General features: G+C 33.1%; 1 protein-coding gene and 1 long non-coding RNA gene across 2 annotated transcripts; both read right to left on the bottom strand.

Moving 5' to 3' along the window:
- Nucleotides 1-207: 207 nt before the first annotated feature.
- Nucleotides 208-3,604, bottom strand: LOC142637402 (uncharacterized). Its single transcript, XR_012844624.1, has 3 exons — nt 2,968-3,604; nt 846-907; nt 208-467 (listed from the first exon to the last, which is right to left on the bottom strand). It is a non-coding gene; the product is annotated as an uncharacterized LOC142637402 (long non-coding RNA).
- A 1,619-nt stretch (nt 3,605-5,223) lies between these two features.
- Nucleotides 5,224-7,839, bottom strand: LOC142637443 (receptor-like protein EIX2). Its single transcript, XM_075811716.1, has one exon. The coding sequence runs from the start codon at nt 7,837-7,839 to the stop codon at nt 5,236-5,238; it is 2,604 nt and encodes an 867-aa protein (XP_075667831.1). The 3' UTR covers nt 5,224-5,235.
- Between the last annotated feature and the right edge of the window lie 7,899 nt (nt 7,840-15,738).

The following is a 15,738-nucleotide window of genomic DNA, read 5'->3' on the forward strand; positions in this document are numbered from 1 at the left end:
GAAAACTAGTCAAGAAGTTAAGGTAATCAACAAAAAATATAAAAAAAGATCTTTCCCTTGAATCAAGATAGTCCCACTACTTCAAACATAGAAAGGATGGGTCACAAGAAAATTCTATGATCCTAAACATCCCATGCAGCACTCACACAACTTCAAGCTCATAATGCAACATTGGTAAAAGTTTCCGGATTGCAAATAGAACCTTACCAGGACAGTCAGTAGGTTGGCCATTCCAACGAGGAGCAGCTGCTGGTTGTGGAGCAATTCATGTGCATCACCTATCCTTTTATTATCAGGAATAAGAATTTCATCCGTAGACATGGTGAAAATTTTAACCTTAGCATGGACATTTTCTTGGACTTGGCTCTGTTGATCAGCAAGAGAGGCTTTACTAGCCATTCTATGATCTCCTCTACATGTGCCTCTTCAGCATTCCTTCCCAAATGGTTGTAGCTGGATGTTCAAGTCTGTCATGAGAAAAAAATTGTGATTAAAGCACACCCAATGAAGTTGTACCCAGAGCAATAAAGGTAGCATAAATTCACATGAAGCCAAGCGGAAAAGTAGGGAACAAACAAAAGTTGTATTAATTTCGTAAGAATAGTTGTACTGTTGTACAGCTTATTTTTTTTATCAAAGTAAGGCAGTCAAAATAAGCTCATCCAAACACAATCGTGAAAATTTATTTAATTTTAACTTTGTAAACATAATTTATATTAAAACAAAGGCCTTAAAACTAATTTATTTACTTATGACAAAAAGAGCTTATGATTTTGATTATTAAAAATGGGTTATTCTCAAAGTTACACCAGGCTAGAAGGCTATGACACCATCCAAACATATACCTTGGCTGGCTTCCTTGTGAAGTATTTCACCATCAAGCTTGTAAACAATGAGGTCCTTTAGTCTGTCAGGGAGTTCAACACAATTCAACGATATGCAGACAAATCATTAGTAATTGGTACTTTAATGAGAGAACTAGAACACACATGACACACCCACAAGCTCTTAAATAATCAGAACCAAATGTGGAATTTTTGTAATAATTAATTGAGACTTCTTCAGTACCTAAACAAAAGATAGGTACTTAAAACCCAAATAATGCAATTATGGTCAAAAAAATATGCGTTGTACATATAAACCATTCTCTTCACAAATTCATAAGTTTTATTATAAAAATTAAAATGACATATATTGCATTCTAACTTCATGTGTTTTCTACATGTAGGCCAAAAAGGGCATTGTTTAGCTATGTTAATAGAGGCATTAGTAAAAACTGTTCATTGTTGACAATTTGATAAAATAAAATAAAAAAACAACTTATTAAATACGAGGAGCAGTTCAATAATTATTGAAGACAGCAAGTTCAACAAGAAAAATCAAATGAAAGTGTTAGATGATGGAAATGTTGAGAGCCTCTGCACCACAAGATGCAGAAGAGTGTGGCGATACATGATCATGTCCAAGCTCAACAAACACATATTGTCTAGTACATTAAGCAAAAACTGATAGTCTTGTAATCAAATCTGGGTGCTGAAACATTCTAATTTGATTCCAGTACAGAGACTATGATATGGGGTACTGCTTGTATGCGCACTTGTAATGAATTTTGTAACATTCAAACATACATGACAGCTATGTATTACGGAACAAGCACCCAGTTGAACCCTCTCATCCAACCTATGATGCGGCAAGGGTTGATTTGATGTTATTGGGAAATATATTCAGGAAAAAGTTTGAAACATTAACCATATAATTAAAAGAAAAACAATTAGTTCTAACCACTTAAGGAGATTAAACTGGAGGGCATGAGTCCAGCTTGGAGGACATCCTTGTACTTCAAGAGATATTGATTCCCTTTTTTTTTTCCCACATATCCATGTAATTGTTAGCCAGCAACATGCCATCCAAATACTAAAGTGAGAATTGATCACAATCTAGCACTTTCTTGCAGTAAAATAATCTGGACCTCTATATGTGTTACCTCCAATACACTTCCAACCAAGGCCCTGACGAATGTCAATCAAAACTGAGAACTTCACATATTCTTTATAATCAATTTGATTTCCAAGGTTTCAACCCTAATAATGTCATGTTTTAGGTTACTAACTGGTTGAATTTCTTGTTTAGCTGTAATAAGAATGGCATTCAAAAAAGAATGAATACTATTTTAGAGCTTTAACTTCAATAAAAAGAAGCCAAGAGATATTCTATAATGTATTAATATTATCAAAGCTTGAAAGTAATCTTTTTGTTTTATTGGTAAGTTGCACACATGGGTGGGTCTTGAACCCTCAATCTCACCTGCCACATTGTTCTTAAAACAGGGGGAAATACTCATTCGCAACATTGATGTTTGCAAGAAATCTAACAACTAGAGCATATTATTATTCCAATAAATATATAATCAACAGTTCATCTAAGAATATTAATTTAGAAGTACAAAGGTTAAAAAGTATAGAACTACCTATGAATCACATCACAAACACAAAAATATGATTTCTAGAAAGACCTTATAGAAGCTAGAAATAACAGATAGAGCATTAGATACACCAACAAACTCCAAACAAGTATTCTGGAAACAGTGATTAAATACTCATTGAAGATGCCTTCCATAAAATCAAGTTAAGTATCCCCAAGGCATCTTCCCCTCCACTTCGTTGCCCAAATGTAGACTTCTTTTGTTGACACTTCAGTTCAAAAATGATTGGATGTTGACTTCAACTCTACTTGAATAACTTTTAAATATTTTAAACAACTAAATCTGTTTAAGGAAGCAATTAAAGAAGTTAGGGTAATCAATGGAAAAATCAAAAGATCATTCCTTCGAATCAAGATAATCCCCCTACTTCAAGGATGAGTCACAAGAAAATTCAAAGATCCCAAACATCTCAAGCTGCACTCACACAACTTCAAGCTCATAATGCAACATTGGAAAATGTTTTTTTTTTACAAACAGAATCTTACCAGGACGGTCTGTAGGTTGGCCATTCCTGCCAATATCAAAACCAAGGCCACTTAAACAAGGAGTAGCTATTGGTTGTGGAGGCAATTCTTGTGCCTCGACTATCCTTTTAGTATAAGGCAGGAGAATTTCATTTATACACATGGAGAAACTTTTAATCTGAGCATGAATGTTTTCTTGGAGCTGCTTCTGTTGATCAGCAAGAGAGGCTTTACAAGCCATTTCATTGAACTCCTTTGCTTTTGCCTCATCAGCATCCCTTCCCAAACGGTTCATGAGAAAAAAATTGAGATTAAAGGACAACCAATGAAGTAGTACACTAGATGACAAAGGTAGCATAAATTCACATGAAGCCAAGTGGTAAAGTAGAGAGAACAAACAAAATAACATCTACTCAAAATGCAATACCATGATTTATAAGTTCAATTTTGGCTTAATCACTATGCAAGTAATACAACTTTTTCAGTAATTATGATTTAAGAAGTTTTGAAACTAAAATAGGCACAAAATGTATACTTAATAGTGGTGATTCAACCTAAATTTCTTAATTATTATAATACTACATTCACTTCTATCTTTAAATACTATAGAGACCGGAACTAGAAAATAGTCGATGCCTAACATGAACTTTATATGCTAAGGTTCTGTTTGTTTGAGATTAAAATGTCGATTTAATTTCACCACCAACTCACGTAAATCTTTTAAAGCCTCAATTTTTTTAATTACAATCATATTTTTAAACAAAGTAAGACAATCAAAAGAAGGTCATCCAAACACAATCTCAATGATAATTTACCACTTCTTTTTAAGTAAATTTAAAATAAATAAAATAAAATAAAAATCATTAACTGATGCATTCACTTATTACAAATAGATCTGACACACTAGATGGAAATTGATAGGGTTGAACCATAGCATCTAGTCTTTTTTTTCATTATTATTATTATTTTCATATTATGCTTCAGTAAGTTTTGAATCAAACATAAGCATGTATATCAACATAATTGGGTAAAAAATTAATTCAAGAGGTTAATAAAAACCAATCTAATGGTCTACACTACTGATATGGTCCCTATCTTAGAACATTAACACAAACAACATCCTTAGTGAAATTGGCCGGTACCAATGGGCAATAGCCACATATAGTTCATATGAAGAGGTATCAAAATAGATAATTCAGATGACAAAGTCATAGTTACACTGACCTGGTATATAGAAACAATTTATTTATGTTCGCTTCAATTTGTAATTGTCTTGGAATGCAAGAGTTTTCACAGCCTGTGAATATCATTTGCAAAAGAGCAAAAGGGTCATACAAAAGCACGAGGAATAAAAAAAAATGCAAAATTGCAAACATAGCATAAATGAAAGATAGTTTTAATCTTTATGACTAATATTGCTATCAAAAACCCAACTCAATTCATTAACAGTCATAGATTTAGCTCAATTGAGTAGAGTTTGTTGGTTCCAAAATGGGAAACCCATTTTTTAAATAGGGAACAGTATTTTTAGTAAAACTGTAAAACAAAAACGAGAGAGAGAGAGGGGGGGGGGCTCTTGGAATTTGTGGAATAGAAAAGTTATTGTGAAATAAATCAATGAGTCCAGGAAGCACTTTTTTTTGTTCAGTGACCTGAATTCTGAATTTATGCTGATGGAGAAATAATTATTCTTTAAATGACTTGCACTACAAACATCCTTAGTGAAACTAGCCAGTACCAATAGCCGCATACAGTTCATATGCAGAGCTAACAAACAAGATAATTTAAACGACAAAGTCACAGTTACATTGACCTGGTATATAGAAACAATATATTTGTTTTTGCTTCAAATTGTAATTGTCTTGGATTGCAAGAGTTTTCACAGCCTGTGAATATTTTTTGCAAAAGAGCAAAAGGTTCATACAAATGCATGAAAAAAAAAGCATAGCATAAATGAAAGAAAGTTTTAATCTTTATGACTAATATTGTTATCAAAAACCCAACTCAATTCAATAAAAGTCATAGTTTTGGCTCAATTGAGTAGAGTTTGTTGGTTCCAAAATGAGAAACCCATTTTTGAAATAGGGAACAATATTATTAGTAAAACTGTTATGTCATAAACCAAGGCTAAAGTTATGTCATATTTGTGAAAAAAAATCCAAACGACTATCACATTTAGCTATGAAATAAATTGTATATTCAAAGTAGCTGACTACAACATTAGCATGAAAGAAACAATATTAAGAACATATAACTTGAAGCAATACCTTTTGGCTAGATAACAATGCCTCACTTACTAAGGCAGACTCTTAGCTTTTCCAGTAAATTCATCTTTATCATTGTAGTCACATAAATCCAATCTTTTATTTTATCAGCAAATCTAAAATAAGCATGCCTCCAAGTCCTATTAAAGAAGAGAGCTCCACAAATTGCCCAAAAGCCAGTTGCGAATCCAACTCCCATACCAATGTAGAAGCTGGAGTTTTCAGAATCATCTTCAACACTGCCAATTGGTGATTTATTCAAAGATTGTTCCTCAATTGTGCAGCTTTTTGGAAGAGGATCACCACAAAACTGAGGATTTCCAATGTACCTAAGGGCATCAAATGATTGAAGCTGGGTGCTTGAAGGAATTCTACCCGAGAGGTTGTTGTATGACAAGTCCAAGAGACTAAGAAATGTCAAATTAGACATGCTTGGAGGAATTTCACCCGATAAATGATTTCGTGAGAGATCAACGGACTCTAACTCTTTCATACTCCCAATTTTTTCTGGTATCTTTCCCATCAAATGATTTTGAGACAAATTCAAAAAACGTAATTCGAAAAGATCTGAAATTTCAGCAGGGATTGATCCGGACAAATTGTTACTTGAAAGGTCTATGAACCTAACTAATTTAAGGTTCTCTTTGTATTCCATTTCTTTCCCTTTGGGAACCAGCTGAACATTCTCAACATAATATTTATCTATGTACAAATACAGCAAAGACATAGAAAAAGATGAAATATCATAGGAGTTTGGGAATGCCATGGCGCTAATATTTTTCAAGCAGTTTGGTATGGATCCTAATAAGCTATTATTGGCAAGATCCAATACTATAAGAGAAGAAAGTTGGCATATTTGTTGAGGTATATAACCCTTGAATTCACTTGATCTTAGACGGAGAACTGAAACATTTTTCATTTCTCCAATCCATAGTGGTATGATGGACAAATGATTATCACCCATATCAATGAGCCTCAGATTTGAGCACTTTTTCAACGATGAAGGAATATCTCCACAGATGCTATTTTTTTGTAAACGCAATGATTGGAGGTTAACTAAAGCCCCCATGGAGTAGGGAATTCCACCTACTAGATTATTGCTCCCTAAGTTTAAATGGATCAAAGACTGCCAATACTTCCAGCAGTGAGAAAGTTCTCCTGATAAGAGATTGTTTGATGCATCTAAAACCTCTAATTTATTCTTTCTAATTTTCTTTTGGCATAAGAAAGTAGAAATGGGTCCATAAAATGAGTTGTTAGCTATATTGAGCATTTTGACAGTAGAACTTAGAAAAATGTCTGATACATTACATTCTATGTGGTTGTTAGAGAGATCGATATATGTAATTTTTGAAGTCCAATTCCAAAACCAACCCGGAGCTTTGCCTGAAATTCCTGACGTGGACATATCTAAAGTACTGAGGGATCTTTGTGATTGTAGCCATGAAGGAAAATTAGGACCTATCTTGATTGAGCTCATGTAGGCATAGCGAAGTTGGAAGGGGGGAACCCAATTGGAATTGACATTAAAGAACAAAGGTGCTTCAGACATATAGAGATCCTTTAATTTTGAGAGTTTTCTGAAATGCCCTTCATCTACGGTACCTGTTAAAGTATTTTTTCCGACATACGTCTCTAACTTAGAGAGAAGCCCAAGACTCTTTGGAATGGTGCCATTCAACTGATTTTGGTCGAGCAATAATGTTCTCATACGAGATAAATTTCCAACGGAAGAAGGTATAGGACCATTTAAAGAATTATGTCCGAGATCAAGATATTCTAATTTCTCTAAATTATAAATGCTAGGCGGTATATTGCCTTTCAAAGAATTGCCGTACAGGTAAAGCTCTAAGAGGCTTGTACTGAGATTAGAGAACCAATTAGGTATCTCATGATTGAAATGATTAGCAAAAAGATAAAGGACTCGAAGAGACGTGAAATTGACAAATCCAAGAGATGGATTCAGGCTATCAAGCTGACAATGGAACAAGTATAGCTCTGAAAGAGATGGGAACTTACTCATTATTTGAAGCCAATCAACTTCTCTGTGAAGGTCAGCATCACCCAGGTCAAGGTGTTGAATGGCAGAGAGACCAGACATCCAACGAAGGTTATCTACATAGAGGTTGGAATTAGATCGGATAGACAGATAGCGAAGGCTTGAAAGGTTCCCAAGCTGATGAGGAATGAGTCCACAGAAGTTAGCGCCTAAGAGGTCAAGATGTGTGAGACTGAACATTGAACCAAGGAAAGTTGGGATCGGAGTACAATTAAAGTCATTTTCACTCAAATCCAAGTACTTCAAATGTTCTAATTGGAGCAACGAACCACTAATCTCACCGCCTAACCTCCAATTATTGAGGTGGAGCTCAGAGACTCGGCCAATTTTCTTGTCGCAGAAAACTCGGTCCCAAATACAGCAATCTTTATGGTCAGACCAGGATGAGAGGACGTGGTCTTGATCAGTGAGACCACGTTTGAGGGTTAGAAGGGCTTGCTTGTCTTTTTCATTGCAAGAGACATTTGAGATTGACTCTGCTTTGAAGAAGAAGAAGCTTAGACAGAAGGCAATGGGAAGGAACCATACTAAAAAAAGCACATGATGAAGAGTTGCAAAAGAGGCGGCCATGGTAACGAATTGAAGGAAGGGAAGTTTGAAGGAAGAAAAGCTGAAATATGAGTAGTGGAGGTGATGTAATTGAATGTTACTACAGCTCGTGATAATATATAGGGATTCTTCATTATTATTATATTATTTTAAACAAGACTTTGACTTGTTGACTTAAGCCAAATGCCAAACACCAATTACCAATACTCTTGTTTGTTTCATGATTAGGTAAGGTTCATTAGTTTCTTACCTAATCATGTGTGGCCAGTGCAAGTTGATGTTTTGGTTCCCTCCTAAGTTTATATATTATTGTTGTAGTCTGGTGTAAATGCACGAGGATAATCAAAAAATTTAGAAGAAATTTAAATTATTTATGGTATTAATTTATATTTTTTTATCTTTACATTTTTATAAATTTTGTAATGATTTTTCATTATATATATATATATATATAATTTAATTAATTTTAGACTTCTAAATATTTTACTTCTCACAAAAATAAAAATAAAAATTTTTCAAAAGAGGCGGCCATGTATATAGTGATTTTTCAAACCATTCCTTATTTTTCTTATTATTATATTATTTTAATAAAGACCTTGATTTGTTGACTTGTGCTTTTATATTATTTTAAGCCAAACCCACAAGGATCAACACTAACCACTCAGGTGATGAGATGTACAGTCCGTCTGGGAAGATTTTTTCTTTTTCTTTTTTTTCTTTTTTTTGAGAATCTGGAAAGAAATTTATTTAATTTTGTAGTTTTTTTTTTACTATTTATGGGTCTCATTGTATAATTGGTATTATTTATAGGTCTCATTGTATTATTCAACTAGTTTTTAACTTCTTCTTTTTTACATTTTTAGTAAAAAAATTGCAGTTTCAACTAAATAAACTATTCTTAAACGGACCCGTAGTATTAGATTCATTTCAGAACCATCTTTCACGTAATAATGTAGAGATTTTACATTAAGGATAAAACTTAGGTATAGTACCTTAGGTCCTGTTCCTTAGGCTCATCTCTTAAGATTTAGTCATGTGACCACTTAATTAAAAAATACAATTCCATTGCATAAGAAAAAATCCACATGGTAGAATCTTAACAGGGGAACCTAAGGAATAGCACTTAAGTACTATACCTAAGTCTTGCCCTTCCATTAATATCATTATCATAATCATCTAGAATGTGAATTATTGAATTTTTGTTTTTATTGGGTAACTTGTTGACCATTAATCTATTATGCAATATTTTCCACCATGTGACATAATTTTCTCCTTTTCCTTATTATTATATTATTTTAATAAAGAACTTGACTTGTTGACTTGTGCTTTTAAATTCATCCGATGTGCATATGAAACACTGTTTAGTGGCCTATGATACGATGGTGGAATTAACATTTCATTCAAAATTTTCATGCTAAAGGTTGGTTTTTGGTGAAGAATTTCCATTACAGTGTTGTTGATACAATAATTAAGCAAGGTTAAATTATCGATGGTCTCAAAAGTTTAATTTATTAAAATATGAAAAATTTAATTATTTAGCAACACAATTCTAACAAGCAATGAGCCTTGTCGGAATATTAGAAAATGAGAGTACATCAGAAACACAAATTCAAAATTTTGAAAATAAGATAATTTTAGAAATATGGTATGATAGTACACAACATTTTCAATATTAATTTAATAAAATGCAATTGGATATCAATGGAGTGTCATTTTTCCCTAGAAGAAAGTGCAGTTACCCTTTTAATTTTAATGAAGGATTTTGACTGGATGACTTCAACCAAATGCCAAAGACCAATCCTCATGTTTCACGAAATTGCGTAGGAATTGCAGTTCAAGACTTTGATTTGTTGACTACTTTTTGTTTTCTTTTTTGTGTTTAGTGACTTAGGGCTCAATTGGTAGTAGTGTTTAAGTATTGTTATTTAGTTTTCAGTATTAAAATATGAAAATTTTAATTATTTAGCAACATAATTCTAACAAGCAATGAGCCTTGACGGAATATTAGAAAATGAGAGTATATCAAAAACATAAATTCAAAACTTTGAAAATAAGATAATTTTAGAAATATGGTATGATAGTACACAACATTTTTAATATTAATTTAATAAAATGCAATTGGGTATCAATGGAATGTCATTTCTCCCTAGAAGAAAGTGTTGTTACCCTTTTAATTTTAATGAAGACTTTTGACCGGATGACTTCAACCAAATGCCAAAGACCAATCCTCATGTTTCACGAAATTGCGTAGGAATTGCAGTTCAAGACTTTGATTTGTTGACTACTTTTTGTTTTCTTTTTTGTGTTTAGTAACTTAGGGCTCAATTGGTAGTAGTGTTTAAGTATTGTTATTTAGTTTTCAGTATTAAAATATGAAAATTTTAATTATTTAGCAACACAATTCTAACAAGCAATGAACCTTGACGGAATATTAGAAAATGAGAGTACCAATGGACATCTCACAGTTTACCTGTAAGTTGTTTACCAATGAACACTAAAAACTGTTGTTTAAAAGTCACTACCAAACATACCCTTAATTGCTTCTTCTTCTTTTTTTGGTTCAGTGACTTTTATTTGCCAATGGACATCTCACAGTTTACTTGTAAGGTATTTTTTAAAAAATAATTAAAAAATACTCTAATAATGATTAAGCCTGTAAGGTGTTTGATAAAATTGTTTGAAGAAAGGCTTTTTCCCATGAGCATAGTGTATATATATAGCTTTGTTCTAACCTTCCGCACGTTTAGCAAAAGAGTAATGCCCATGGTTGATTAAAATCTCATTCATGTGCTTTCCAATTCTTCATTTATGCAAGTGTTACTGTTTAGTGGCCTTACTAACATGATTGCACCCTTAAAGAAAGACACGATTGCAGTATAATTACCATTTCAGGGTAGATACAGTGGAACCCCATGTGTTCAATAACCAACCTTAACATTCCCATGTATGTGATTCCATGGAATCTAGCATTACGCAAATGAAACACCACCTAATTGGTAAGTGGTGATGGATTGAGCATAACCAACTAACCAAGTCATCCAAAGAACAAATGGTTTCAAACGATCTATTGTAGGTAGCTTTTTTTCTATATCACTTTTTATGACGTATAAGATGTATACAAAGACTTACTATTTAATGGAATCTACACTTTATAAATGTAATAATATATAAAACACATTAAATTAATACAATGCAATTATCTCCTCTCAAATCTACATTTATATATGTAAAGTTAAAACATAGCATTTATTATTGCTATGCTCTTATTGCAATTTGCCACATGCCACTTTTCCTAATAAATTAATCAAAGTGGAATAAGACCCATAGTATTACAATTGGTGGAGCATAAAATTGAATATTCATAGTGAAACAAAGGACTATTAGTTTTTATATAAACCACAGATTTTCTTTATTAGTATCAATGTTATCAACTTTCTGACTTGTTTCTAAAAATTAAAAAAAAAAAACTTTTTGACTTCTTTTGCCTTAACCCCCACTCCAATCCTGGGGTGGGAGGTGATTTGCTAACCACTACACATTTTCTACCATGTGGCATAATTTCCATGTAAAATCATATGTCAAATGTCCAACTTCTCGATGACGTGTTCTTTTTATTATATTTTTTCAAAAACAATCGTTGATGAGCCAAATAAAGTTGGCTCCCACTAGTAATATTGAAAACTTTGTCTACCTAATAGTTGATTCCTTTTTTCACCTTCTTTTGCCTTGAACTTTTATTTATTTAACTTGAACTAAAGGAAGTGGAGGAAGATTTAAAGAAAACTTATTATTGTAATATAATGATAATTTTTCTGCTAGTGATATCATTGCAACGAAGAAATGGTGACTCCACACAAACTGGCAAACAGAATAATGGTTAAATGGACACCATTTTAAAAGATAGTCACCACCACGCACCCTTAGCATGAATGTCACTCTATAAATATAAGTGCTTGTGGGGTGTTTTTTCAAAATATGGGATCATTATTCCCTACATTCTCTTCTTCCAGTTGAGTTCATATTCGATACAATAATTAAGCAATATACTTGTTAGGTCAAGAATACACATTCAGAAATTCATGTGGAGGACATTTGTCCAGAACCTAAGGTTCATGATGGTGAAAAATCTTATGCGTATGCATGTGTGCTCTTAATGGCATAATTCTTTTAGTGATAGTAAACCAAACCCTGCTAGATCAATATTTGCCAAAGACAAGTGATGAGATGTGCTAGGTTTATTGGACAAAATAAAAGTTCCATGTTCCACTTTTATCCTTCGTTTATTGAAAATTACTACACACCACGTTTTCTAATAAAGTAATCAAAGTGGAAAGAAATAAGACCCATAGTATATTACATTTGTGGTGCATAAAATTGAATACTCATAGTGGAACAAAGGACTATCATTTCACTTAACGATCATTTTTCACATAAACCGCATAGATTTTCTTCATCAATATCAATGTTATCAACTTTCTAGCTTCTTTTTCTTTAACTCCCACCGCATCCTGGGATGAGAGGTGACTTTTCAACCATTACACATTTTCTACCGTGTGACATAATTTTCATGTAAGACCATATGTCAAATATCCAACTTCTAGATGCCGTGTTCTTTCTATTATATTTTTTAAACAATAATCATTAATGAGCCAAATAAAGTTGAATCCCACTAGTAATATTGAAAACTTTGTCTGCGTAATAGTTGATTTTTTTTTTCACCTTCTTTTGCCTTGAAATTTTATTTATTTACACTAACCTAAACTAAAAGAAGTGGAGGTAGATTTACTTGATATTGTTGTAATTGTGAAACAAAATATTATTGTGGTTATTGTTGATACCCATTTTCGTGACACATTTTGTATAAGCCTAATTCAACCAAGCCCGACTTCCTTGTGGGCTCAATTAATGTATTATATTATTTTTTTTTTAAGTATAGCCCAATCCCATATGATTTATTGGGAAAATTGAGGCAGTGTGGCTACTAAGTGGGTAAGGGATAATAGTAGCACCTCAGGTTCATGGACGAGGTTTTATACCCAAAATTTCCACCCCAAAAGAGTTTTTATACTCTGGCTATTTGTAACCCAAAGTTTCTGCCCTAAACCATTTTTTCCTTTAAAATATAGTTGACTCTTATTCGCCAACTCCAGCTGCTAGCCCTTACTTAGGTGAGTATTCCAATAATCTAAAATGGCTGACGAAAGGCAGCCAATTAGAGCAAACCCCATTTATTTCCCAAATCATGTTAAATGCATGCAAGCTATTCCCTAAACAAAAGCAACCCAAGCCAAGACATCAAATTAGTATCATGGTGGATAAAAGCCTCTACTACTACCAAAAAACCAGTCATTAGCAACACCCCAAACTCAATACGAAACTCTTTCTTCAGCTTAAATGAACGAACCACGTTTTACCCACGTAGCTGAAACGTTAGAGCAAAAACCCATTCAATCAACCAACATTCTCACAATTCCGAAGCTTAGGAATGGAAATATGGGTATAGGAGAACCTTCCCTCTCTTCCTCACAACTTTTTTCAATTTCCTCTTCTCACTGACTATGAGTCAAAATTTCAGACCTGTTGTGTTTCTCTGCATTTTTCAGCATTTTTGTTATTAGCATTTTGATTTCTCTCTTGTTAAAGCACAATTAGCCTTTGTTTATTATACATTTGAAATTTTGGGCTTGATTCTCCACAAATAATCACTTTTAAAGAACTAAAGGGAAGATTTAGGTCATTCTCGCATTTTTTGCCCTTGTCGCAAAAACGTCCCCGACAATTATATAATGATAATTTTTCTAGATGTTGATGATATCAATACAACGAAGAATAGTTGACTCCACACAAACTCGTAAAGGAAAAAATGGTTAAATCTTAAATGGCAAACTGTTCAAAAGATAGTCCAAACAAAGTGACAATAAAAATGAGTGTACACCTCATAAACATGAAAGGAGACATTCAATGGTCAAATTTAAGAATGGTTTCCTTTTTGGATAAGCTTGGGATTGGTTTTAGAATTGATGGGTGGTTGATTTGGGTTCAAATTTTGTGATCTATGTGTCGCATTGGCTGTGAAATGTTATCCACTTTGGGGTTTTGATCAGTGTTGGATCTTGTAGCAGTTGTTGGGAGACTATAGGATTCATTCTGGGAATGATTGGGGTTTGATTTATATCCAAATTGTGTGATTTATGTGTAATAGCTGTTGTGATTAGATGGTGGGGATCACATTTTTGTGTTATAATTATTTGACTATGAAATTTTAGCCATTTTTGGGGTTTTGATCAATGTAGGATGTCGTGGCAACTATAGGAGAGTTTAGGATTGGTTTTGGAAATGATGGGTGGTTGATTTGGGTTCAGAATGTGTGAACTGTGTGGATTAGTCGTAGTAATTTAGGTGGTGGGGATCAGATTGGCTGTGTTAGGCTTATTTGACTATGAAACGTTATCCAGTTTAAGGTTTTGATCAATTTAGGATCTTGTGGCAGTTGGTAGGAGGCTTTAGCTCCAAATGATGAGAATCATATTGGTTGTGTTAGTCAATATTCGGCAATGTTTGTGACGAAAACTCAAGCAAGAGTTAAGTTTATGGACCTATGATATGTTTGCTATTTTGGGCTTTGATTAATGTAGGATTTTATGGGACTTATTAGATTTTAGGTTTGGTTTTGCTAATGATTGGCTGTTGATTTAAATCCCAATATGTGATCTATATTCATTAGTAGTAGTAATTAAATGGTGGTCCCAATGTGTGATCCATGTTCAGTAGTAGCAGTTTTTTTTTTTTTTTTAGAGTTTCAAACCTGTGGCGTCCATTCTTGATCATAACTCTTTATCATCAGACCAAAACACCAATCAGTTTTTTGTGTAGACGAAGATTGAACCCTCGATCTCTTATACAACCATCAAAGACTTTACCAGTTGAGCTAACTGGAACCCATAGTAGTAGTAGTTATTAAATTGCTGTGTTAGGGATTATTTAATGAAAATTGATAGGGTTGGAATCTAAGCATTGACTCCTTTTTATTAATATTGGTGAGATAAACAGCCAACAAGTTCTGAATTCAAGACCATACTACAAAAAAAAAAAGTGGGCTATAGTTATAGCTCCTAAAAACATGGCTATAAGTTAATTTGGTCTATAACAGTCACATTTTGAAAATGCAGTTATGGGTTTTTATTTATTTGTTTGAATTGTCTATAGCCACGTTTTTAAAACGCGACTATAGATCCTCAGCCTACAGCCTCATTTTGAAAACGCGGCTATAGAATTTTTTAATAGGTTTTACAAATGCGACTATAAAATCATCAACCTTTCAATATTTACCCTTTCAAAGAAGGCATTCCATTGTTTATTTTCACAAAAAACAAAAAAAAAACAAAACTACTACTCAAAATACTTAAACTAACTCTTCAACAACAATAACAGGTTTATCACAATCAACTTGCAATACTAGTAGAGAATCAAATTATTTTCCGTTTACAGAATTACCAATACAGCAAGTCACATATTCTAGTGGTCTATTTCTTTTCTTGGTCTTCACAGTTCTCCAATGTTCATGCAGTCCACACCCACCTTGTATTCCTTTCCACCAATAGTCCACACCCACCTTTTATTCCTTTCCCCACGCACATGCAATATCTTTTTTTTTTAAAACCTTCCATGTGGTGGTGACTACACTGACTGTCAATCTCAACATTCCTTTCTTTTGATATAATTCATTGATTTTCAGGGCCTTAACATTACCAAGCAAACACTAACTCTAAATTTATTTAGAAAACAAAATAGAATAAGCACTAACCCATACACAATAAGTATAAGCACAGTATGAATGATGAGATACAAGGGGGTTTCCTAACAATCCAGTGTTCTATTTCTTTTTTTTTCTTTTTTTTTGATAAATAACGCAATTCATTG

This window comes from Castanea sativa, chromosome 5 (assembly GCF_040712315.1).
Source record: "Castanea sativa cultivar Marrone di Chiusa Pesio chromosome 5, ASM4071231v1".
NCBI classification, from domain to species: Eukaryota; Viridiplantae; Streptophyta; class Magnoliopsida; order Fagales; family Fagaceae; genus Castanea; species Castanea sativa.